The 23,783-nt window shown below is 41.3% G+C and overlaps 3 protein-coding genes across 4 annotated transcripts; 1 reads left to right on the plus strand and 2 right to left on the minus strand.

Moving 5' to 3' along the window:
* The first annotated feature begins 1,817 nt into the window (after positions 1–1,817).
* On the plus strand, positions 1,818–9,311 carry gnao1b (guanine nucleotide binding protein (G protein), alpha activating activity polypeptide O, b). The gene is made up of 8 exons (XM_084356740.1): positions 1,818–2,245; positions 2,404–2,446; positions 5,193–5,334; positions 5,633–5,793; positions 5,888–6,016; positions 6,153–6,282; positions 7,338–7,491; positions 7,595–9,311. Exons 1-8 carry the CDS (start codon positions 2,128–2,130, stop codon positions 7,780–7,782), a joined length of 1,065 nt encoding a protein of 354 aa, XP_084212866.1. The 5' UTR covers positions 1,818–2,127; the 3' UTR covers positions 7,783–9,311.
* A 407-nt stretch (positions 9,312–9,718) lies between these two features.
* cog4 (component of oligomeric golgi complex 4) lies at positions 9,719–19,551 on the minus strand. Its single transcript, XM_084362468.1, has 19 exons — positions 19,166–19,551; positions 17,847–17,929; positions 17,632–17,746; positions 17,232–17,406; positions 16,707–16,900; positions 15,515–15,620; positions 15,267–15,424; positions 15,132–15,190; positions 14,923–15,047; positions 14,677–14,795; positions 13,683–13,849; positions 13,417–13,582; positions 12,518–12,580; positions 12,317–12,430; positions 11,861–11,953; positions 11,698–11,781; positions 11,487–11,588; positions 11,108–11,236; positions 9,719–10,338 (listed from the first exon to the last, which is right to left on the minus strand). Exons 1-19 carry the CDS (start codon positions 19,298–19,300, stop codon positions 10,204–10,206), a joined length of 2,322 nt encoding a protein of 773 aa, XP_084218594.1. The 5' UTR covers positions 19,301–19,551; the 3' UTR covers positions 9,719–10,203.
* Positions 19,552–20,440: 889 nt separating this feature from the next.
* LOC311255496 (uncharacterized protein) lies at positions 20,441–23,220 on the minus strand. Of its 2 annotated transcripts, none has more exons than XM_084350025.1 (4): positions 22,859–23,220; positions 21,676–22,062; positions 21,091–21,516; positions 20,441–20,926 (listed from the first exon to the last, which is right to left on the minus strand). In XM_084350025.1, the coding sequence occupies exons 1-4, from the start codon at positions 23,133–23,135 to the stop codon at positions 20,595–20,597; spliced, it is 1,422 nt and encodes a 473-aa protein (XP_084206151.1). In that variant the 5' UTR covers positions 23,136–23,220; the 3' UTR covers positions 20,441–20,594. The 2 variants fall into 2 exon arrangements, with proteins under 2 accessions (XP_084206151.1, XP_084206150.1); XM_084350024.1 differs by having other exon boundaries at positions 21,676–22,065.
* Positions 23,221–23,783: the final 563 nt, after the last annotated feature.

A 23,783-nucleotide genomic window follows, 5' to 3' on the forward strand; every position in this document is an offset into this window, starting at 1 on the left:
GGGTTTTCTAGTTGAATTTGAGTGACGTGTCCTCTTTATGGCCCTCGCTGTAACTGTACAGAAGATGTTAACAGATGCAAACCAGATCAACTGTGTGTGATTACACATTTGCTGATAATCTGCGTGGAGAGCGGAGAGTGATTTCGTACAACTGTACAAATACTGTGTCAGTTTACCAATATTTCTATTTTGGTCTGTACTTTTTTATTCCACCACATTTCAGAGGAAAGTATTGTGCTGCTTTTTACTCATTATTTGACAGCTATTGTTATCAGCCACTCTGCCGATTGTAAGATTTTACATACAAAACCTATGATCATTTTGTAAACTATGATGCACTGCTACAGATTAAACTGCCTGGCAGTATATAAAGTAGGAACAATCAGCTCCACCTAGACTAAATAAACATTATAAATCTTCTTCATGCTGATGTTTCATTACTAATAACCTAATTATGTATTATGTAATAAAATTACTCATACTGTGGCTGCTCTACTGCGTTGTGTGCAGTTTAAGTTTAAGCACATTTGGCTTATAATACTATCCAGGATCTGTCCACTCTTTCTTTCTTTTGACTGAAGAAGAAAGTCCAAAGCCCAGCAAAAAGAAAAAATTAAAAACTAGCCAGACAAGCAACACAAAACACAAAAACACAACACCCTAGGAAGTCTACACAGCACATACAGCACATACCTGGTCCAAATACAAATCATGCTCAGGTAAGTAACCTTTATATCGAGTAGTTGAGCAAGGAGTGGATCCCATGACTTCATCAAACAGATCCTCCCTCCCAGCTACTCTATAAATAACCCGCTCATTACTTGCCATTTTACTTAATAGCCTACTTCTATCCAATACTTTTTGACTTTTATTTAAATAAGATTTTAAGATTTTATTTGTGATAGGATGTTAACTGGGTACATTCACTCATGTACACATTTCTGTTTAATCCTTCTGCTGCCCTACATTCATTTCACATCTGTAGGTAATCGTTATTATCCCTTAATCAATACAGGTTAAAACGTTGACCTTATACAATACAACAATGTAGTAGTCTACATTTTACTGCTAATAAATGTTGTTTAGCCCACTTAAAGGGGCGCTGCATGGTTCTGGAGAAGAAATTCAAACTCGTTTTTTTAAATTTTCACAATATTAATGAGGTAATAATACAAACTGATTTAAACAAGCTGTTCTCAGAGGACAGTGTTTGAAGCTAGAAAGGTGGCAGGGTCCGCCACATATAAACAAAGTAAGACAGTATGAAATTGTGTTGTCGTTTATCCAGTCATGAAAACAAGGAGAGGCAGTGAATAAAGATCTTTCTCTCCTGATTCAAATTTCTACACAGTGCTCCTTTAAGTAACACATTGGCTCCAGTCTGTTTTGCACGGCTCCTCTGCTCCACCATGCCAGTTTCTGCTATAGGCTTCATCTATATTGCTGCATGTTAATCCCAGAACAGAGGAAGAGGTCTGCCAGTGTTGTGTCGTTTTAATTTTTCAACAACAACAACAACAACAACAGTTTCCACTAATGCCGAGAGACAAGAGGGCAACATTTGCCATTTAAACGGCTCTTTCATTTGAATAATCTTTCATAGGACGTGATTAAAGCTCGGCTGCTCTGACGTCAGCGAGATTGTGCGCGTTTAGATGAGTCTCGCGCGAGAGAGAGAGAGAGGGAGAGGAGAGAGAGAGAGAGAGAGAGAGAGAGAGGGAGAGAGAGAGGGAGAGACATAGAGAAAAGGAGAGAGAGAAAAAGAGAGACATAGAGAGTGAGGGAGAGAGAGAGAGAGGCAGAGCCATACAGAGAAAGAGAGAGAGAGAGGGAGAGCTCCAGGCCCCCCCTCCCCACCTAACAACAACCCCAACCCCGCAGGCTCGAGCACATCGACCCCACCCCCCAATCCCCTCTGAGAGAGGAGACCGAGCGAGGAGGCAGAGACAGAGTCACGGAGAAAAGACCGCTTCGGGATCCCGGCTCTGTTCTGCCCTCAATCCGGGCCTAATGCTGTAGCAGACCGCGCAGGAGGAGAGCCCGAGCGAGAGACAGCGCACTGATTGAGAGTCGTTGAGGGACAGGGCGGACCGGAGAGACGACGGGATTGCTCATTCGCCTGGAAACATGGGATGTACACTGAGCGCCGAGGAGCGCGCAGCTCTGGACCGGAGCAAGGCCATCGAGAAAAACCTGAAGGAGGACGGGATGGTCGCCGCCAAGGACGTCAAACTGCTTCTGCTCGGTAAGAGAAGAGCCTCTCCGGCCGCGGGGCGGCTGCGCCTCGGCGCGGCGCGGCGCGGCGCGGCTCGGTTTGCTTGTGGTGGGACTGCTTGGGGCGGAGGTGCTCTCCGTGGTACTGATTTCACTGCCGGCTCTCACTCTGCCCTCCGTTCTTTACAGGCGGCGGAGAGTCCGGCAAGAGCACCATCGTCAAACAGATGAAGTAAGTGTCTCTCCCCCTCTTTTCCCGGCTCGTTTTTAACCCTCCTCGGCACCGCAAGAGTAAAAGGCCCGAGATTGCGCCTCCCCTATCTGTGCTCAGGCAGGTTGAGCCGCCATGTTTCGAGAGGCCGTAGCCCCGGAGGAGTGCCGGTGACTCGAGCACCTCCTGCAGACCGACAGTGAGGCTGCGGAGGCCGCACCGGTGCGCCCCAGGGTGCTGTTCACTGCCTGGGTGCTGAAATGTAGTTAACGAGGGTTTTACTTGTCCACAGGGAGTGCACGACTGGGAATATGTGGGTGTTGTTCCTCTGTGTGTGTGCGTGCATGCGTGCGTGTGTGTGTGAATTACATTGAGGTCACTACAGCTCCATTAGTGAATACCTCTGCTTTTAATCTTAATGGCTTTAAGTGCCCGATATCGCCGGGGGTACTTTGCCTATAAAGCGGATTTACGCAGAAATATGGCTTCTAAAACCGCATCTAAACCTTCCCCTGTCTAAGCCAAATCACCCTTTGATGTTTTAAATCACTGTTGTTTTCTCTAAACCTCTTAGTTAAGTTTCTAGATGTTCCAGTCGGAAAAAGGCACCGGCCATCCATTGTATATTGTGTCTTGTGAAGCATCCCTCCCAGTTTTTTGTGTGTCTCCGTCCTGCTCAGCGCATCCCGGCCTGCAGTGCACTGACTGCACCCTCCCTGCCTCCCTCCCTCCTTCCCTCCATGCATGCCCTGCTTCCTCTTCTTCCCTTCACCTCATTACCCTCCCTGTGGTCTCTGCTCGTCTATAACTCACTGCTCTGCCCTGAACACAAGACACCAGGCCAAATAGTGTTTACAAACACTTTTCAGGGTTTGTTTTAGCCTCGGCCGGCAGCAGCTGGGTGGATTTTACTACACACTTTGGGTCATAAAGTTTAGATATTGGTCGATGAATTTGCTGTACATCATCATCACATGCTGTGCAGGTTGGTATGATGGTTGGGAGTCTCTCAATACTGTGTGATCCAGGCCTGGTTGTGGTAGTTTCATGACTGCAAGGCAAGTGAAAATACACCTGATATAGAGCCACTGCCATTGAAATCTTAAAATGATCTTTAAAGGATCTTAAATGTAACCACAGTCGCATCCCACAGCTGGGAACATGTTCACAATAAGCATGGCGTATGGATATGAATTAATAAAGAAGAAACCTCACTGATGGGTGACCTAACCATGCTCTCAGTCTGCAGAAAATGTCAGTGGTGTCTATTTTTACACTTTTCTGTTTTCGGACACTGTGATAGGTCAGTTAACTTTTCATCCGTTGCACATACTGTAGCCTATATGGAGCTGAAATGATGAGTCCATTAAATTAAAAATTCATCTGGACCTATTTGGGTCATCTATTAATCGTTAATCGTCATTTCGTGAGCAAAAGTGGCAAAAAAATTTGCTTTATTAAATGTGAGTATGGCTGATTTTCTTTGTCTTTGTGATAATAATTTGAATATCTTTGAGTTTTTAACTGCTGTTTGGATGAAATGACGTATTGAAAGACGTCACATTGGACTCTGGGAAATTGTGTTGAACATACATACTTTTCAAAAGATTTAATGGACCCAATAATAATTAAATAATTAATATAATTGTTAGTAGCAACCTTAGCTGTAAATTAATTTAAACGTCCATTCATTTAACACAATGAGCGCACAAAATACAGATTAAAAACCTCTTTTTGGGTTTCGTCCAAGAAAATGGTGGTAAACCATCGTCATCATAGTTGATTAATCGATGAGTTGATTGACAAACAATTAATAAGTACCTATTTTGAATTGTATAATTGTTTCTTTTAGCAAAGATACCAAACATTTGGGGGTTCCTGCTTCTTAATTATGAGAAATTGATGCTTTCCTTTGTCTTACATAACAGTAGACTGAACATCTTTGAGGTTTGGAGACATTTGACGACTCTGGGGAATTAAAACGTGCATTTTTTATTTTTAACTATCTGATATTTTATAGACAGAGTGGTTATTTGGCAGCTCAATCAATAATAAAGAATAATCTTTAGGTGCAGCTTTAAAGCATTCAATGGCCTTTGCGTTGTGAAACTGCATCTCTACCGCTTGTCCCTGGAGGTTAATGTTGTATTTCATGGAAATGTTTTTCTTTCGTGTGAGTGGAGGTGATGGAGCGCTGCAATAAAACATCTTTTCATAATGTGCACAGATGAGATGAATATAGGTAAAAAAAAACATCTTTTCTTATTTATTCTGCTCATCAAACATTAATGAGTGATCTCAAAAGAAGCTGCTGATGTGTATAGTCGGTCATTTTCGGGCCGTTATGACTGATCCTTTGTAGATTGAGTCGAGGTGAGGTCAGATGAGGGAGTGCTGATGGATAATTTAATGATGACCAGATTAACTGTGTCATACTAAATGTAACAGTAGAGTCCTGCCTGCTGTGATTGATTAGTGCTCTGACTGATTCCACTCCATTGCCCGTCATAAATTATAAATGGCTTAGATATCACATTACTGACCAATTACAGATCACACTGAGAATATGATCAATTCCCATCCCATTATACACCGACACACTTAAAGATGCATTTTAGGTGGAGATGGAAGGAAGAGAGAGAGGACTGTAAGAAGAAGAAACACCTGGCACACACGGTTTATTGTTTAGGTCAGCAAGAACATTGGGATATGTGTGCCTTCTTCGGTATAGTCCACGCTTGTGTCTAATACCTGTACGTGCAAACAGGATTATCCATGAAGATGGTTTTTCTGGGGATGACGTGAAGCAGTACAAGCCTGTGGTCTACAGCAACACCATCCAGAGCTTGGCTGCCATCCTCCGAGCCATGGACTCCCTGGGCATCGAGTTTGGAGACAAGGACAGAAAAGTTAGTTTGAAATCCAACCTCCGGCTGAAATTTGAGATTTTATTCATACATCCTCGAAATTTGATTGTACTCAAGTCTTTGGACAGAAGAAATAAAGAAGGATCTGATTGTTTTTCTGATGTTTGGGTGAAGACGTCCAGTTGATGTCCCTCATAGACAGGAAATATTTGACTTTGTAATTGATTTGTAGTTAATTAAAGAAAAATCCTGCATTATCATGAAAACAGGTGATAAATAATAAATGCACCGATGTCATTTTGTTCCTTCTTCCCTGATCTCATGAAATGTATTGTTCCAGGCGGATGCTAAACTGGTCTGCGATGTGGTCAGTCGTATGGAGGACACAGAGCCGTACTCTGCAGAGCTTCTCACTGCGATGAAGCGTGTTTGGGCCGATGCCGGGACCCAGGAGTGCTTCAGCCGTGCCCGGGAATACCAACTCAATGACTCTGCTCAATAGTGAGTGGAGCAAGAAGGACTTTAAGAACCCCTATGTGCAACAAAAAAAGAAAACGCCAGTTGTCTAATCCACATCCTTCTTGTTCTTCATCAGCTACCTGGACAGTCTAGATCGGATCGGGGCAGCAGACTACCAGCCCACAGAGCAGGACATCCTGCGAACCCGAGTGAAGACCACTGGAATCGTCGAAACCCACTTCACCTTCAAAAACCTCCATTTCAGGTAGCTTTCATGGAGTCGCTGCTGCGTTGTTCTACAGCTCATGATGACTCGGCCTTTGTTGCTGGCATTTTATCTAAGATTAGCTTCAGGGATTATAGCTCTGTGTCTGAATTGACTTCTTGCACATTTTTTCCAGGCTGTTTGACGTGGGAGGACAGAGGTCAGAGAGGAAGAAGTGGATCCACTGCTTTGAAGATGTGACGGCCATTATCTTCTGTGTGGCTCTCAGCGGATACGACCAGGTGCTCCATGAAGATGAAACAACCGTAAGTGTGACTCAGTTAATTCACGGTGAGGCTCTGACTGATGTTAAAGGCGTCCTGGTGGCTTACAGTGGTTAAGATACATATAAGGAGTCTGGCTGGGGACCTTTTGTTGCCTTGATAACCTGACTTTGGACTGTTGACTCTAACTCTTATCTACAGTACTACTGCTATCTATCGAGGCAAAATGGCAAAATAAAAAAAACATCTTAAAGGTCGATAGCTACAGATTGACAATGACAATAGATTTTAAATCACTTTCACAATCTGTACAACACCCTCTATCGTGTGACCCTTAATGTCATGTAACAGTGAAAATAGAGGGAGAAACCACAAGATCCCTCTTTTACTGTCTTCACCTTTGGTATAAATTGTAAACGTGTGTGTTGTATATCAGCCAGTTGCCAGGGGTTGGGTGCACTATGTATATTCAAACATAGAAAGGTAATTATTATAATATTAATAAGGTAATAATCTAAACTCAGAAATATTTATTTCCATGAATATATTTCCATAACTAAATAAAAAAGCTGTCCTCAGAAGAAAATATGAGCCTTTTAATGTTTATTTTTTCTGCTCCTGGTTGATATTCAATAAAAAAAAACCTCTGAAATATGAACCTACACAATCACAATTGTTTCCAAAGATATGTATCAGTTACACATGAAAGGCCTGGTGTGTAATGGTATTTAGGCAGATTGCAACCAATTCACTAAAATGCGAAAGGCCCTCTCTAGAGTGTTTGGTTTGTCCATTCTGGGCTACTGCAGAAACATGGCAGACTCCGTAGAAGAGGACCCGCTCCCTCAGTAGATATAAAAAGCTGAGTCTAAGGTTACAAAAACACAAAGATTGTTAGTTTCAGATTATACACTAATAAAAAACATAATTATGAGTATGGCATTCAATTTCTGTCAATAGATCCTCTTAAATCCTGCACACTGGACCTTTAAGTTGTCAGTGAAACGTCAGTAATTTGGGTGTTGCTGTAAGGCGACATACATACTGTAAGGTACTCTCCTCAATGTAGCGCTAACCGCATATTTATCTTCCTGCAGAACCGCATGCATGAGTCACTCATGCTCTTTGACTCCATCTGTAACAACAAGTTCTTCATCGACACCTCCATCATCCTCTTCCTCAACAAGAAGGATCTGTTCGCTGAGAAGATCAAGAAGTCACCGCTGACGATCTGTTTTCCAGAATACACAGGTGAGTCGCCCGACCCTCATGTCTCAGCCAAGCTGCTTCACGGGCAAAGTGGTAAACGCCGGTCTCTCATGCTCTCTTCTCTCTCTGTTTTTTTCATCTCCAGGTGCTAATACTTACGACGATGCTACTGCATATATTCAGGTTCAGTTTGAGAGTAAGAACCGCTCTCCCAATAAAGAGATCTACTGTCACCTGACCTGTGCCACAGACACAGGGAATATCCAGGTAGTGTTTGATGCCGTCACTGACATCATTATCGCAAACAACCTTAGAGGGTGTGGCTTATACTGAGGCCTGTCCAAGCACAGAGGTTGTCGTGGAGAGTATGAGGTGTTAATAATGATAATTTTGATGATACTTAAACACATAATATGTAATTCTACACGTCCAAAAGGACCCAAAGAGCTGCCGTCAGACACCACACTGATTTATTGCCATGATTTGTTCCCTTTTTATTTGGATTTCAGTACACACCCCCAGTTTTGTCTTATATAAAAATGTGTTCTTGAGCTGAATGTTTCATGTTTCGTTGATGACTGTGTCAACAACTGGCCAGGTCAGAAGCGGCAGCACCAGGGTTATATTCAGCTGGAGCCTTGTTCTGTAAAACTCAAAAGCGCCCAGAAATGCAACCCGAGGATTGTGCAATGTCATTTTTAACCACGGCGTGGAATATGGTCCCATCTTTTATGTGACATTTTTTTTGTGCGAGCCTCGAGGCGTTTATATCCGTCCTGAATATAGCCTGTTGTGCTCCGTTTGAAGAGCTGCTGTGTGTATGAACGTGGAGATGATGATGTTGTTGGGGAGGTGCTGAACTCGTGGCTGAGGGTCATGGTTGGGAAAGGAGGCTATTTTAACTTTCAGATGGGACAAAGCTCCCCTCTCCTTCAGACCCACACATGACTGAGTAGCCTGCAGGTCTGTTCCACTCTCTGATTTCTCTTTTACTTTAAAACATAATGAAAGAGGAGATTCTTCTGTTCAGAATGGCTGCTGCCCACCGCCATTGGCCTCCTGTAGTGTGAGGAAATGCCTATCAGCCACTGATATATCAAAAAAAAGAGAAAAAAACGTCATATCGGTGCCAACCATTTGACAACAGATAGGGGATTAGTATCAGAAATCATAGCTCATGTTCATACTATCGACTAATATTATTTAAGTGAGATATAACATTTTATTATCATCGAATGATTTATTTATTTAAGCCTCATGCCCTACATGCCTCCTCCTACCTCCTGAAATCCCGTGCCACATATTTATTTCCTGACATGAAAAACTGGGGGAACACCGTCACCTGTCTACGGTTCAGAGGGTAGAAAGCAGCCCTCCAATGACATCTTGTTCTCTGTGTGGTGCTTTATCCTTTGACGTGAATCTGTGTAGAAATAGAAGACTGCACGAGGAGAACAATATCATTTGAGGCAGCCTCTGTCTGGGGAGTCGGCGGGTTTTTAGGACCCTCTTCTCCCCTGATCAGTAAACAGGGAACCATTTACCCCCCTCATCTGTCACGTTTCTCTTCTCACAGAGAAAAAGTACAGCTCTCCATTTTCACCTGTGCACCCTGAAATTCATCCTCCCATCCCTGTATACTCTTATCTATCACATATCAGTCCCCATATCCTATCTCCATTTTCACCTTAAAAGCACCGTACTGTATATATATTATGATTATACCAATTTTTTTTTACTGTGAATGTTTTTGTGCTGCACCCCCATCCTATTTGGTAGTTTATTGGTTGCTCTCATGTGGAATGTTTGTGCTGAGCCAATCGAATGTTGTGTTTACATTAAAGCCACACTTTTCCTAACTACTCCTGCATTTGTCGTCTGAGTCTGATTACACAAACAAAGAAGGAGGTGAGAGGGTTGATGACGAGCTGCGACACTGCAGTGCAAAAGTTTAAATACACGTTGACCCGCTTTTATCAATGAAGAGGCTGAAGGTTAGACCAGGAAATTAGGCTGAACATTATGAGAGTGGACCACTTTTTATGCTTCATTGCCTGGTGAACACAGCTTTGTATTTAGTGTCAGAAACACGTATAAAAGATTGGGAGCAGGTCCTCCATGGCAATAGGGCAGCACTTCGTGAAATGTGGCGGATGGCAGGGATCAGAGGCGTTTTCACAGCGGCTCTCAATTTATTAGGTTAAAAGTGTTCCATCATCACAGACAAGGAGCTATTCATATATTGAATGACTAGGCTGGATCAGCTGTCTGACCTGCTTCTGTCAGTTTAATGGGTAGGATGTTCATTACTGCTCTGTTTCACTGACAGCCGCAGAGCGCCGCTCCTCAGTCCCAGTGTGTCCTCGTTTCTCACAGATAGTTACAGGTTAAAATGTTGGAAGTCCCAGTGTGACACATTTACACTTTTTAATTACACATTATACAGAACATTCTCAGATCATTCATATCAAACAGTTCAGCGTGTCCGCCCTGTAACCGTAAACCAAGTCCCTAAAAGCTGAGCTGGAACTCACTGATGCAGACTGAAATCAGCCAGGTGTTGAGTCTGGAGACCCACTATGAGCAATGTGCACTTTTGTTCCAGTCAAAAGGAAATCCCCGGCCATTTGCCTGCATCCTGCCCACATCCATTTACAGAAACGTGGATTAAACCTGGATTGAGCTCTTTAGTGAAAAGCATCACAAGGTGAGTATGCACGGCAGTCGCTGATAAACAGCGAGCTGGTTCCTGAATTACAGCCGCAGCCTCTTGATGTCTTCACTTCTGAAGTCGATGCGCAGTGCCAGAACCTGACGCACCTCCGCTGGGGTCAGCCGCCACGTCAGGGGGCCCGAGTTTGGGCCCCAGTAATCCAAGATCTCGGTTACCTGTAGTAGAAAAATGTACATTATGAGCCTGTGTACACCAAGAAATACAAAGAGAAATACCACACAGTGTAAGTATTTATAACAAAATACTTCAATATATTAATCGTTAAAGAAGCTATAATGTGTTAAACTACTAGTTATTATATCACAGTTTTGCAACAAAGGTTTGACTTAATACAGCAAAATTGTCATTTCCTGTTCAGCATCTATAGATCCCAAAACTACCTGGATGCCCAATTTAAATGTGTAGTTTTTAGAGGTGAAGCTAATTCTACTATTGAAATCTTGTCAGTAGTTATGTTGTAACAATGAATAATGTTTTATAAAATCATCACAGTTTTTGTATACAGAATCTTAAAATCGGTTAAGCAGCTGTGAGATAAATGTGATGTAAAAACAAATGTCATAATTTCTAATTGAAATGTAGTGGAATATAATTAAAAAGTATTACAAAATGGGATCAGATTTTATTGAATAAATGTACCTGGTTACAGGCTACCACTAGTGTAAACTGCTATAAATATTCCTAGTGCTATATCGGAGGCAGCTGGATTTATTTCAGTTTCTTCTTGGATGTGAGGTGAAACGTCTTCAAGAAACTGAAACAAGTCCAGTTGCTTACAATATAGCACTTAGATTTACCATGACCTGGATGACTGAGAACCTTCATCAACATGCTATAAACATTAAGATAGAAACATAAAATGAGCTTTCATACTAATTATACTAATTACTATATTCTGTATATGTGTAGGTTGAACTAAATTACCCGCTCCAAGTTAAGGATGGTGGCCATTTGTGTGAGGCGAGCAAACTTATCCCTGATGGTCCAGGTGGTCACGGTGGTGAGGTACGCCACCAGAGACCGGAGCTCTTTATCAAACTGCAGCCCTCCGAGCTGCAACAAAAAGATCAGAAACAGAGAATAGACGAGACGTTGTATAAGAATTCATTTGGAGGCTTCCTGTGAGGAGCTCAAAATAGGAGGATGCTATCGTGCAAAGAGGAAGCAACCTCTCCTGCAGGCCTTTCTGGACTCATTAATAAATCATGGCTTGAGGCTTTTCACCACATGTGTGTCAGAGATGTGATGTGATGTGATGCGCAGGGCACCCGGTGCCACCTTGTGGCCGAGCCCGGCTCCTCACCCTGCTGAATGAGCATTTGAGGACAGTCTTCTCCATTTCAATCGATATCAGGCTGGTCATCAGGCTGGTCAGTGTGTCATAGATGACAGGAGAGAGGGCCGTCTGGTGAGAAGGCAGGGAGACGTTTAAAAAAAAAAAAAAAAGTTTAAACACATGAATTAAATTCATTACTATTTGGAGTGATGGCTGAAATGTTGCTCAGACTAGATACCTTGAACTCTGCCATGAGCTGCTCCAAGTTAATGATGAGCTGCTGCACCCAGGGATCATTAGCTTCATAATCATTAAACTCTTCCTGCGAGGAACAAAGGCAGTTACAGCAACGTGTTTCATGACCTCTGATTTATTTCTTGTCATTGTTCTGACACCATTACCTCTTCTATGTTGTGTGAGATGGACAGGAAGCTGCTGATCCAGGGTTTGACTTGAGGCTTTATGGCTGTTGTGTTCAGCTCAGTCAGTCCCTCCTGTGAAATAAAATCACATCCGAGTGTGAAAGCTTTACCACAAAAGACACTTACAAGACCCTGGATACATGTCTCCTCTGACCTCGCTCATCTTTACTCTCTTTATAATGATGAAACACTGTTGATTGAGTAAATATCTCAATAAAATTTGGAATTATTTATGAAAAAATAATACCAGCAACTTTCCCATTGAATAAATAAATAAGACATGGTTTCTCTCTGCTGTTGACACTGCTCTGTCACAATAATCCTTTAAAAGCACACAGACAGAATTATTCCCTGTTGCTGAGTGCCTACTGTATATATGTAAATACACAACTCTCAGCTGAAGAGCAATGATCAACATATGCATGTGTCTCAGACCTGTAAGAGATCCTTGAACTTTGTGGACGTGTTGACGAGGTCAGACAAACAGCTTTCAATCTTGGCTTGCTCCCCAGATCCGGCGCCTTGACTGAACAACTTGGAGCAGTCGTTCTGCAGAAAGAAATACAAGAATTTTAAAAAACGAGAAACGAGGTAAACTATAAACAATGAGAGGAGATTCAAAGATGTGAATCTTACCTCAAGGTTCCTCTTCAGAGTCGTGATATTCTCACTGCACACCTCCACGTTATTCAGAGTCACCTGATACAGAATGAAAAGAGTGAATGAAGGATTTTCACAGCTGATGTGATTCAGTATGATTCAGTCTTATTCTGTCATTCTGTCAAGGTCAGACTGGCAGATGTGCAACCCAATCACCAGAATAAATACTGGCAAATCTACTTTTCTGTTAACCCACGGATATGTTCAAACATTTCTTTATGTTATGTCTCTTTAGGTTCAATGTAAACATTTTTATCTTGTGACAATGCAGTCCTTATGCTCTGAAGATGCTTAGATTTAAGCCCAAAAACGCCTGGTTGAGGTCTGGAAAAGATCAACTTTTGGCTTAAAATACAGATCTTGGTTGCTACAAACACAGCCATGTCCAAACTTCCCATCAAAAATGAAATTTTATTGTCAACACAAACACAGCTGAAAACTGTCCCCTGGTCTACTTAAAAACATCTAGTGTTATAATAATGAAAATTCACCACAGTCAAGTTATTGTGAGTATTTTCACGATTTCACAATTTCTTGGCCCATTCCTTCTGCCAACATTTTATCCTGGTGACAGGGCTGAGATATAAAACCTTTAAGTATTTCTTGATTCCAATTTAACTTTTGACAAGCGGGTTGAAAGGTTTTTGAAGTAGTGCTTCCTTCAGCTAAGAGCCATTTTAAAAATTAAAGCATGACTTAATTTAGAGGGGGGTTATTCATGCATTTGATTCCTCACTTAAATCACTGCTGATCATTTTTAAGCAAGCCTCAAACCAAAAACTTCAATGTTTATTTTTGGCATAGTCTAGCCAGCAATCTGATACTGTCTGAGAGTGATGCAGGGATATGTGTGTATGTGTGCGTGTGTCTATTACCAGAAAAGCAGCCTTGGCGTTCTCAGCACTCTCGATACCCAGTGTGTTGAACTTGCCCTGCTGTAAGCTGCTCTGCATCAGACTGACCGCGCTGCTGACGCCACGCTGGATGTCCTGCAGGGTCGTAGCTGGGAAGCCCTGCCGCAGTTTATTATACAGCACCTCCCTGACAGGTGAAGAGAGGAAGGGGCACATGGACACGAGACGTGAAGTGTAAACAACAAGAAGTACTGAAAGTGTGAACTGAAAAGAGAAAGAATGAGTACCTGAAGTCAGACTCCAGCACAGAGTTGGCGTGGTTGATCATGGCACAGAGGCAGTCGATGCTGGAGCTGGATAAAGCTCTACTGATGCACTTCTTCACAATGTAGAAACAGTCGTCCACCATGCTGGAGGTCAGCTGACCCTTTTCATATGTATCCATAGTAACAGCCTGAGGAGAAAATTCAGCTAATTTAGAGGTAATTGAATATAATACAGTGTTATAAACAGATGTTCAATGACTTCATCAGCATTGAGAACTGTTCAGTATCTTATTTGCAAGGTATCTATCATATATTTAAATCTGTTCTCAAGGAAGGCCACACTTGTTTCATTTTACATGTACTTGGAAAAGATGTAAACTAATTTGATGTAAGTTTATATTTGCATGAAGCTTTTCAAACATTAGTTGTTATTACACAACAGGAGGTCAATAATTTGATGACAAATCTCAACTAAGCAAAGTCCGTTCATTGATGAAGAATGTGGTATGTGGTCGAAAGCCCTGTAAAAGCTAGTAAGTGAATTGAAAAAGTCCTCCACCAATTTATCATTGTGCTCCTCAAACATAGCCACACTCACGATAAAGAAAAATCTGAATTGATGCAGAAAAAACAGAAATATAATTGTTTTTAATTTAATAAAAAATTGCATTACGACATTACCCACAATGCAATTCTAGCTGCTGTAGTTTGGTCAAAGATTCTGCTCCATTATGCTAACAGTGGCTAATGTAACCTCGAGTTCATAGCCTCAAACTGAGATGAGGAGTGGTCTACAGAGGTTTTTATTTTCAAACTTGTAGTCTTCAGCCCCCAACTGACGCCGACTCACGTGACATCACTTGTGTCAATTCATCTCCCTCTGGCGACACAAAAGCTTTTTTTTTTTACAACTTTTCCCAAGTACGCAGAAGTATGCCCCAACTCTGATATTCAAAATTGGTAGAGTTCTCAAAACCTGTAAAATAAAAATACTTTAGAAAACAGAGTAATTTACCTTGTTGACAGACTCTCTCATGTAGTACTCTTCCATTGGAACATAGTAACCAATCAGCTCCTGCATCGTCCTGCTCAGCATGCAGTGTTTCAGTAGCTTCTCCACGTTCTGCTGATGCTCTGTTCATAAAATTAGGAAGAACAAACACAATCACAAATTCAGAATTCAGATGACTGATTTCAGCTCTACATTCTCAAAAAGGCACCAGTGTACTGTATATATCAGCACACGTTAACATTAAACCACCTTGTGTGACGCTCTGAGCATCCCCGACTTCAAAGTCAGCCAGCATGCGACGACGTAAAAAGCGCAGGTAGAGCTCGGCCCGTGCATTCATCAGGGTTACTTCAGTCAGTACAGGGTCCAACTCCCTGTTTATTTGAGACAGATGTTATAAACAAAAACACCACAGAGACAAATATGGAGGAGGAGCAGGACGCTGCTGAGACAAATACCTGGGCTCGATCCGCTCCCCTGGCACGCTCTTCATCATGCTGCTCTGGACAATCTGAAACTGAAGGAGGATAAAAGTTCACAGTGTGTACCAATACGCAGTAAAATCAATCATGCAGCTCAGATGTCATACACACCTTGTTGTGGTATCCTCTCTGCTGGATGAACTTGTCGACTATTTTCTGGGCCTGTTGGTCACACTCCTGCTGCAGGTGAGTGATAAGTGTGTACAGATGGCCCGGACCGTAATACGTCTCTACAATCACCAGATGAGTCTCGATGACAAGAGCAATACCTGTAAACACACACCAACACGTTAGTGGAGTCAGCTCCAAGGAAATAAAGGAAAATGTTTGCAGGCAGAGGATCAGGCCTGTTATCTCACCTTCCAGCAGCAGCGTCAGAGTGTCTGCAAACACCAGCGGAGCTCTCTTCTCACCCAGGTCTCCTCCTGTAGCAAGGACCAAGTTCTCCTCAGCTTTGGAGGCAAGCTGTGTGAGAATATGTGAGATGGGACATAAAAAATGAGACCAACATATCTTTGATTATTTCTGATCAAAAAACAAGATGATTAATGAGATATTTATTCATAATCTCGTGTTTTTGACAACCGTATCTTATCAGATTCACTCACAGTTCCATCCGTTTTTGTTTAATGAGAAGGTTGTACAACTACAGTAATTTTAGCATCAGGAAGTTATCAGTTTCATAGAATTTACAAGCAACATACAACAAGGAGAGCAATTTATTTTTACCAAAGTAAATAAAACGAAGCCCTCACAAAGGATGTGCAATTATTAAAATCCGTTTGTTCAATAGAAAACTGCATTTGGATCCAGATTTTTCATAAAAATACACATTTTGATAAACATTCAAGGACTACATGTGCCAAAATGATTTTTTATCCAACAGAAAATAGATGTTAAACAAAATGCACAATGTTAAGAAATTCATGTAACAGTATTACTGAGATGTTACTTGACTATGTTTCAGTCATAAATTCAAGGTTACAAAGTGTTTAAAAATTTAATACATAAGGTGAAAGGTAACATTGTTAACCCCGCCATGGAGGTTTTCAGACATAAGAACCAACATGGCTGCAGAGGAAGAGCATACAGCTCCAAAATAACATTATTGTACACGTGGTCCAAGAGTCACCCGTGGTTGTCTTTCATTTGTTTTTGTTTTTATTTATGTACAATGTTTGTTGACATTTTACATGGACAACAGTGAGACATTTTCATTAATTCTATATAATGTCAGCACATTTCTGTTGTGCTCACGTGTTTGGGACTGCTTATCAATGGAGACTAGCTTGAGAAACTTTAACAATGAATGGTAGATGTATGTTCTGAAACTGCTATGTCTTTTATTATCTTGTAGTTTTCACAGTGTGTGCTCAAGGAACAGAAAGAGAGAGCTTAATTAAAAACCTGTATGATGTGTGGCCATTCTTTCATGGGACTGGTGTAACTACATTCATCATAAATGACTGCTCAATGGTCCACAGTCTATCTTTCCACCAAAAGTACTCACAGATATCCTCGTACAAAAACAGGACCAAAAACAACACTGACCTGACTGCAGAGATACTGTCCAAAGCGTGCAAGGCCCTGCTGGTGGAGGCCCAACAGAGGGAAGATCTTGAAAAACCTTTCCACTTGTGCGAGGTCAACTGCTGCAACAGCTTCATCCAGCTTCTCAGCAACGATGACCTTCAGTTTCTGCTCGGCCTCCTGAAGCATTACCAGACTGGCATCCACAGCACTACCTGAGCAGACATGATGCATCGACAAGCTTAGACATACAGTACATAGTTCCTATTTTGCAGCTATTTTACTGCTACTTTCACTGCAGTGACAAAAGTATAAAATCTTTTGGTGGATCACAGTGGTAAAATGTTTGGTGCTTTTCCACTATGCTTGCCAATCTTTTATGAATAACTACAATCATATAATAATCCGACACATTTGATCTCAACATTGTGCAAAAAAATAAATAAATAAAAAATTCAAATCAAATCAGACTACAGTACTTCTTCTCTGCAGCATAAGACTGCATACTGAGCAATACACTATGACAGAGAACTGTAGGCCTCGTACTTTCTTCTCCCTGCCTGCTCAGCTCAATAACCGACTGGTCCAGAGAGAGGTATCGATGGATGTGGGCAGCAGCCTGCTCATAATCTTCATTACGTAGAGCTGTCTGGACACCGTCCGTGCAGAACTTCAGATCGAGGATGTCGTCAGCGCGCTGGATGACATTATACAACCGTGTCTAGAAAAAGGGTAAACAAGATATACACTACGAGATCAGTGTGATCCATTGCAACATTGTTGAAATAGATACAACCTAAAATGATCAGATCGTGTCAGCAACAGTTAAAAATTATACGTTTTGCAGTGGTGTTTTTGGCATTGTGTCAAAATGATTTAATCTATTATATAAATGCAAATACATGATGCTGTATCTGTTATAGATATATTACGTGTGTGTTTTTACCTTTGCAAGGTCCAACTGTCTGACTTTGCGGCTGACGTTTTCAGCCAGGCTACAGGTGAACGTGATCATGCCTGACAGCTGACTGGCGTCTCCTCCGATCAGCTGTAGGTTGGGCCTGTAAGAGACGGAGACAGTTCACAGAACACAGACTGCTGTGATTGGGACTCAAATAAATGCTGAGCTTTTGATACTACGCTAATCTGCTCAAGCTGTACCCCATCCTCTGCAGTGCCAGCATCTTTGTGTGAATGGCGCCCTCCTGTCCCACCAGTCTGTCCAGCTCAGCCTCCACTTCTTTCTGCATCAGATGAAAAAACAATACATGTAGGGTGAGTTGAATAACATTACTGCATTAGTATGGCTATTACAGGACTCTGTGTCATTTTTAATTTGGACTTTGGAGCCTTACTACATATGTTTCTTGCTCTATCTAATACACTTTTCAGGATTTTTCTGGACAACAATTTACTCTTACTTTACTTGTTGTGGCTGATGACACATTGCGTGGATAAAAACCCACCATGTGAACATGCCATTACCATTTACTTTGCACAAATGGTCCATGAATTACCATTTTTCTTTGATCCCACTGCTACATTTCTTCATTTGATTGAGTAATTGTGTTTGTGATACTGAAAGTGTGGTGACCTCCTCACACTGTCAGTCAGAGAGTCCTATCTTTTAATTTTAAGTCTCAGAACAGATATTCATAATTGATGAACTGAGTGCTGAAAGATACTGTGAAGAGGAAGCAGTTATATCTGAGTGACATTTCTAGATTCTGAAAGGGGGTTGAAGAAATCCCAACTCAGAATTTTGTTATTTACATTATTAATGAGGTAATTACACAAGGAAATATAGATTTTTTTCCACAAGTGAATAAACAAACTGTTCTCAGAGGAAAATGAGGTCCCCAGAACACTGTTTGAAGCTAGAAAGGTGGCAGGGTCCGCCACATAAACAAAGTAAAACAGTGGGTAACAGTAAAAGAGTTGTTTATTTTGTGTGTTTTGGCATAAAATCAGTAAATGTTTTTCAATGTCTTCCCCAAAACTACATAGTGCACCTTTAATAAAAATGACAATTACAAAAAAGACTATGTATACCTCAACATGAGATACATCCTTAATGGCAGCAGGTTGACGTTATAACCTGCTGTCCAACACCCTCAGACAGACCTTATAGAGTCGAAATCCTGACAAGCAGAATCAGTTTGATCACTTTCATCATTGATCACTTATTAATATCTGTGTTAGCTAGGTGTTGTGGACTGGTTTGTTCCCTGGCAACTCAGATGCTAACGTTACCCCTGTTTTCCACGTATACTGGAGGCTAGTAAACGGTAAACAATAGCTCTAGCATGATCTGAAAGTCATTATTGTAATAGTTTAACTATTCTTTTGTTAATTTGGTCATATCTTATCCAAGTGGAGCTCTTTCCCTCAGTAGTGTTTTGGGCCAGCAGCGTCCCGGAAGTTAAATGGAGGACGTGTCGACGTCAAACAAACTGCCGTTAACAGCCGTTCCTACTGACCTCCTGCACGCAGAGCTGCTGATATACTTTCTCCAGGTCCTCCAGCTCCGTCAGGGCCGAGATGGTCTCCATGCTCACAGTGGACACTGAGCCAGAGTCGCATCTTTTCGCTGCCAAGGGTCCACTGTCAGCCATCTTCCGACACAGACAGGATTCAGCAGCCACGTCATAGTGATGTGTTGTTTTCCCCGGGTTTAGCCTGTCAGGCAGCGCCTCTTCGCAAGAAAATGCCGCTTTCAGAGAGGACAGGATGCTCCTTCTTCTTAAGATCGGGTGAACATAACGCTCAGCACGTCCGTAACGTTCTGCTTAACCACCTATAACATAAACCGACAGACTGTTGTTTAATCATGGTGGGGCTGTCTGTGGCAGCGCAAGAGCTCAACCTGAGAAGTCAAACTCTGGACAAAACAACAAGGCTTTACTACGCATGCGTGGTTGTGCATTCTTGTAGTAGACAGTGGAGTTGAGTTTACCTTGGGATGGCAACAGGAGCCTTTCACAGGCACAGATACAAGTGGGTCTATTTGAAAGTGTCAATTCAGCCTATATACAAAAATCATCATCATCATTTTATTCAAAATATAATCTTTTTAATGTAATTTCCTACAATGTTCCTTTAAATTGGATAATCCCATAAGGCTTCAGTGGAGTATAAAAGCATTTTGACCAAAAATAAAACTGTAAAATCTATATTGGTTTTCGCTTTTATTTGATCCCTTCCGACATTACATATTTCCTAAATGTGCTGTTTAAAAAAAAAGGTCTAATAATGAAAATATGATGGTCTCAAGATGGCTTTTTGTTCCGAGTTCAAAAACCTAAAAAAAAACAACTTGGCCAGCTTTGACTAATTCAGCATTCATGTCATCTTACCAGCACATCTGATGCTGCTCTTAAAAAGATTTTTCAAGTCTCTACATGGGCACTCTATTTAAATCTCAAGGTAAATTCAATTTAATAAACAGGATAACACCACTTGTTAGTGACATGATGTATTGTGGTAGAAAAAAAGCAAAACTGATTTGGCAGATAATTTCAGGCCCTCACAGTAACCAGAGTAAACAAATATTTTCACATGGTGTAACTACAAGGTAGCCTCGGATATTGATAAGTCCAACCCCTGGCAATAATAATAATTTTTGTCTCTGGGTGAGGTCACATTTAGACTAATTCGATGCCAGAATGATGTTGGAACATTACACAATAAATGGAAAATGTTAACAAAAACAAAGGAGAACAAACAGCCATAAAGAAAAACAAATCAGCTGTCCATAGATTTTTTGCAAAATAAATTTTACTAAAAGGAGAATTTACATTTTTACATCATCATGTGTTAGAATTTGTGTCATAGCATTTACAGGAAACCTATAATCGGTGATAACACCGCACTCCTGTTGTCATGTACAGTAGTAACAGAATCAACTTGCTACTCGCTGGTAAACGAAAGTAGTTCTTCTCTTTCCTGCTGAAGCTCTTCCCATTTCTTCTGCAGCTCTGCCTTCTCCTTTTGCAGCTCATCTTTCTGTCTGTTCAAGTCTTTGGCTTCCTCCTGTTGTGCTTTCCTCAATGACTCGATTTGCTCCCTCTCTGCAGCTGCCTCCCTGGCATTCACTGCACGCAGCTTCTCCAGCAGCTCCCTCTGATGCTCCAGAGCCCGCGCCTCCTCCCTCTGCGCTCTCCTCATAGACTCTATCAGCTCCTGCTCCCTCCTGAACAGACGCTTTTCTCCTTCAGACGCTTGTGAAACTTTCGCCGCACCTGTAAGACAAAAGGTGGAGAAGGCCTCAAGTTTATTCTCACTATAATCTTGTATACAGCCGGTAGGAACCACTAAATGAAGCCATGTATTTACATTAATGTTCAGTTACTTTTGTTTGAGTTGGAGTATAAAGGAAATTTACATTAAAATTTTTTACATTTACCTGAAAATGTTCTCTTCTCTATCGCCCCAACAGTCTCTGGTGGTGTCGATGTGTCACCGCTAGTGTTTGAGCCCTGTGATGAGCATGACTGTGGTGGGTTCATCCCATCGGCCACTAGCTGAGAAAGCAGCTCCGGGTGTCTCTTTGACATGTGCTGATGCAGTTGTCTGGTGCTGCCTCCTTTAAAGTATTTTAACTTCTTCATGCATATGCGGCAACGAGCTGCGGACAAACTGTCCAAGTGCTCGTAGTGTCTCCAGATCAAAGTGCGTTTATGTCTAACAGGGCGGCCATCAGTTGCCTCTTCATGTGTTATTCGTTCTGTTGGATGTCCTTGTGCAGCTTCCAGGATGCCATTAAGAGCAGAGTTTAAGTCAGCGTGATTCACTGGGGTAAGGGAGTCTTCGTCCTCCAGTGCCACTTCCACTAAAATATGAGGATAACAGAGCTGTAATGACAACTAAAAAGACATTATTGACTGTGTTGTTATGCTTTTTGATAATTGAATAATTGTTCAGGGTATAAAATGTCAGAAATTAGTTAAAAGATCACATACACACACAGCAGTGATTTATACGACATTACCTGAAAATGAGCTCTCTGTTGGCGGCGCTGTGCCACCTTTAGTGTATGACCGCGATGCTGAGTTCTTCTCATCGGCCACTAGCTGAGAGAAGACCTTTGGGTGTTTCTTCGATATGTGCCGACGCAGGTTGCTGGTGCTGCTACCTTCAAAGCACTGTAGCTTCTTCATGCAAATGCAGCAAAGAGCAACTGCCAGACTGTCCAACTGCTTGTAGTGTCTCCAAATCAAGCTCCGTCTACGTCCTACGGGGCGGTCATCAGCCGCCTCTTCACGTGTTATTTGTTCTGCTGGACCTTTCTGTGCAGCTTCCAGGATGCCATTAATAGCAGAGTCAGCATCATTCCCCGTGGTAGGGGAGTCAGAGTCTCCGTCCTCCAGGGCCACTTCTACTAAATATGAGAAAAAACAAAGTCATAATGACAGCTACAACCATCAATTCATTACTGATTTGTGATATTGTGATATTTTTAAGCATATAATTCATTTTTCAGTGTATTAAATGTCTAGAAATTGGTTAAAATAAATAAATATGCGAGGTAAATACCTTGATCCATTATTAAAATGTATCTAAAAAACAATTATTTCATTCAGCACTATAATAATAACCTGCTATATTACTAAATTCTTCATTAGAAATGAGAGGAAAAAGACGACAGTTACAAAGCTGAATGTTTGACTACTCCCCTCTGTGTACTGACATTTAATATAGTACCTTTGATAGACTAGTTTAATTTACCACAAACTGATTTTAAAGCAATAATTATGAAAGTAATGTAATGTCTCATAATTAGAGATGGGCGATGTGTCCTTAAAATAATATTGGGGTATTTTCAGACTGTACTGCCATAACTAAATTATATCTCAATATTTTGAAATCTTCAAAAAAGCACTTCATAAATAACAGGACAGGCAACAAAATCAAATATCACTATTTTTTTTTTTTTTAACCAAACACCTCGGTATTGTATGATGCTTGATGATGCTTACACAAATATTAACACAATGAGTGGGTACAGTACAAGTAGCAGAACAAGTAGAAGAGTGTGTTAAGTTCAGAAAATGACACCACTTTACTGTGATGCTGCTTTTAAAACCAGGAAAAGACAACATTTATGTCATATCTCAATATTATAATCCAAAATACAAGCTGATATGTCTGGGGTGGTCTTGAACTAACCATACCGGAGCAGAAGTGTTCACTGTCCGTCTCCATGTCTTCATGACCGTTGCTGAAGGCAGTTTCAGCCACACGACCCTTCATTTTCTTCACCTCGGCGGGGTGTTTGGCTCGTAGATGTCTCAGCATGTTGGTGGTGCTGCCCCGCTCTTGTTTGACCATGTAGTCCCTGCAGAGCAGACACCGGACCTTCTCAGAGTCGATGGTCTCAAAGAAGTCCCAGGCGACGCTCCGTCTCCTGCTGAGCATCGTTGTTGACTCCGGGTCGTCAACACACGACATGATGATAGTTAACTAGAAACATTAGCGTTAGCTGTTGTTGTTGTTAGCAGTTTATTACACTTCACCCACAATGCCTTTCCGCTGCCGAACGCAACGTCATATCCGGGGCGGGTTAACCGTATCATAATTCACGAATCTTGAATAAAAAAATAAAAATAAAAAATACAATCATAATAATAATAATAATAATAATAATAATAATAATAATAATAATAATACGTTAATACAGCAACTATGTAGAGCTTATGGTAGAGCAACTTAGCTGCCACAAGGGGGAGACAAAGGCTCCATACTCCAGCTTTAAATACTATTTCCTCGAGTATTTCTATTTTCTGCTACTTAATACTTCCACTCCACTACATTTTGGAGGCAAATATTGTACTTTGTAATCCACTACATTTGCAGATTACATGTTGCATCAGAAGTATGCTTTTGATTCATTGATTTTTATTCGCAATCAGATTTCTTAAAAAAACACAAATTCCAATAATCAGAAATATACTGATTATTGTGTCTGCTAATTAGTATAACCATATATACATGTAAATACATGTATAACTTACTATTACTTGTACTTTTGTGTGCAAACAAATATTTATTGACAGAAAATGACTTTGATACTTAGTACATTTACTATCAGATACTTAT

The sequence above is a fragment of the Pagrus pagrus genome (assembly GCF_965226575.1).
Source record: "Pagrus pagrus genome assembly, chromosome: 1".
In the NCBI taxonomy this organism is placed as follows: domain Eukaryota; kingdom Metazoa; phylum Chordata; class Actinopteri; order Spariformes; family Sparidae; genus Pagrus; species Pagrus pagrus.

Excerpts from the sequence above, each read along its gene's own strand:
- gnao1b (XM_084356740.1), top strand. The coding sequence starts at position 2,128 with ATGGGATGTACACTGAGCGCCGAGGAGCGCGCAGCTCTGGACCGGAGC. Across the intron at positions 5,335-5,632 it reads TTGGAGACAAGGACAGAAAA|GCGGATGCTAAACTGGTCTG; the intron begins GTTAGTTTGAAA and ends GTATTGTTCCAG. Across the intron at positions 6,283-7,337 it reads TCCATGAAGATGAAACAACC|AACCGCATGCATGAGTCACT; the intron begins GTAAGTGTGACT and ends ATCTTCCTGCAG.
- cog4 (XM_084362468.1), bottom strand. The coding sequence starts at position 19,300 with ATGGCTGACAGTGGACCCTTGGCAGCGAAAAGATGCGACTCTGGCTCA. Across the intron at positions 11,782-11,860 it reads TCTCACACAACATAGAAGAG|GAAGAGTTTAATGATTATGA; the intron begins GTAATGGTGTCA and ends TGTTCCTCGCAG. Across the intron at positions 11,237-11,486 it reads TCAAATGCTCATTCAGCAGG|CTCGGAGGGCTGCAGTTTGA; the intron begins GTGAGGAGCCGG and ends TTTTTGTTGCAG.
- LOC311255496 (XM_084350024.1), bottom strand. The coding sequence starts at position 23,135 with ATGTCGTGTGTTGACGACCCGGAGTCAACAACGATGCTCAGCAGGAGA. Across the intron at positions 22,066-22,858 it reads CAGTGAACACTTCTGCTCCG|TAGAAGTGGCCCTGGAGGAC; the intron begins GTATGGTTAGTT and ends TCTCATATTTAG. Across the intron at positions 21,517-21,675 it reads AACAGAGAGCTCATTTTCAG|TGGAAGTGGCACTGGAGGAC; the intron begins GTAATGTCGTAT and ends CTCATATTTTAG.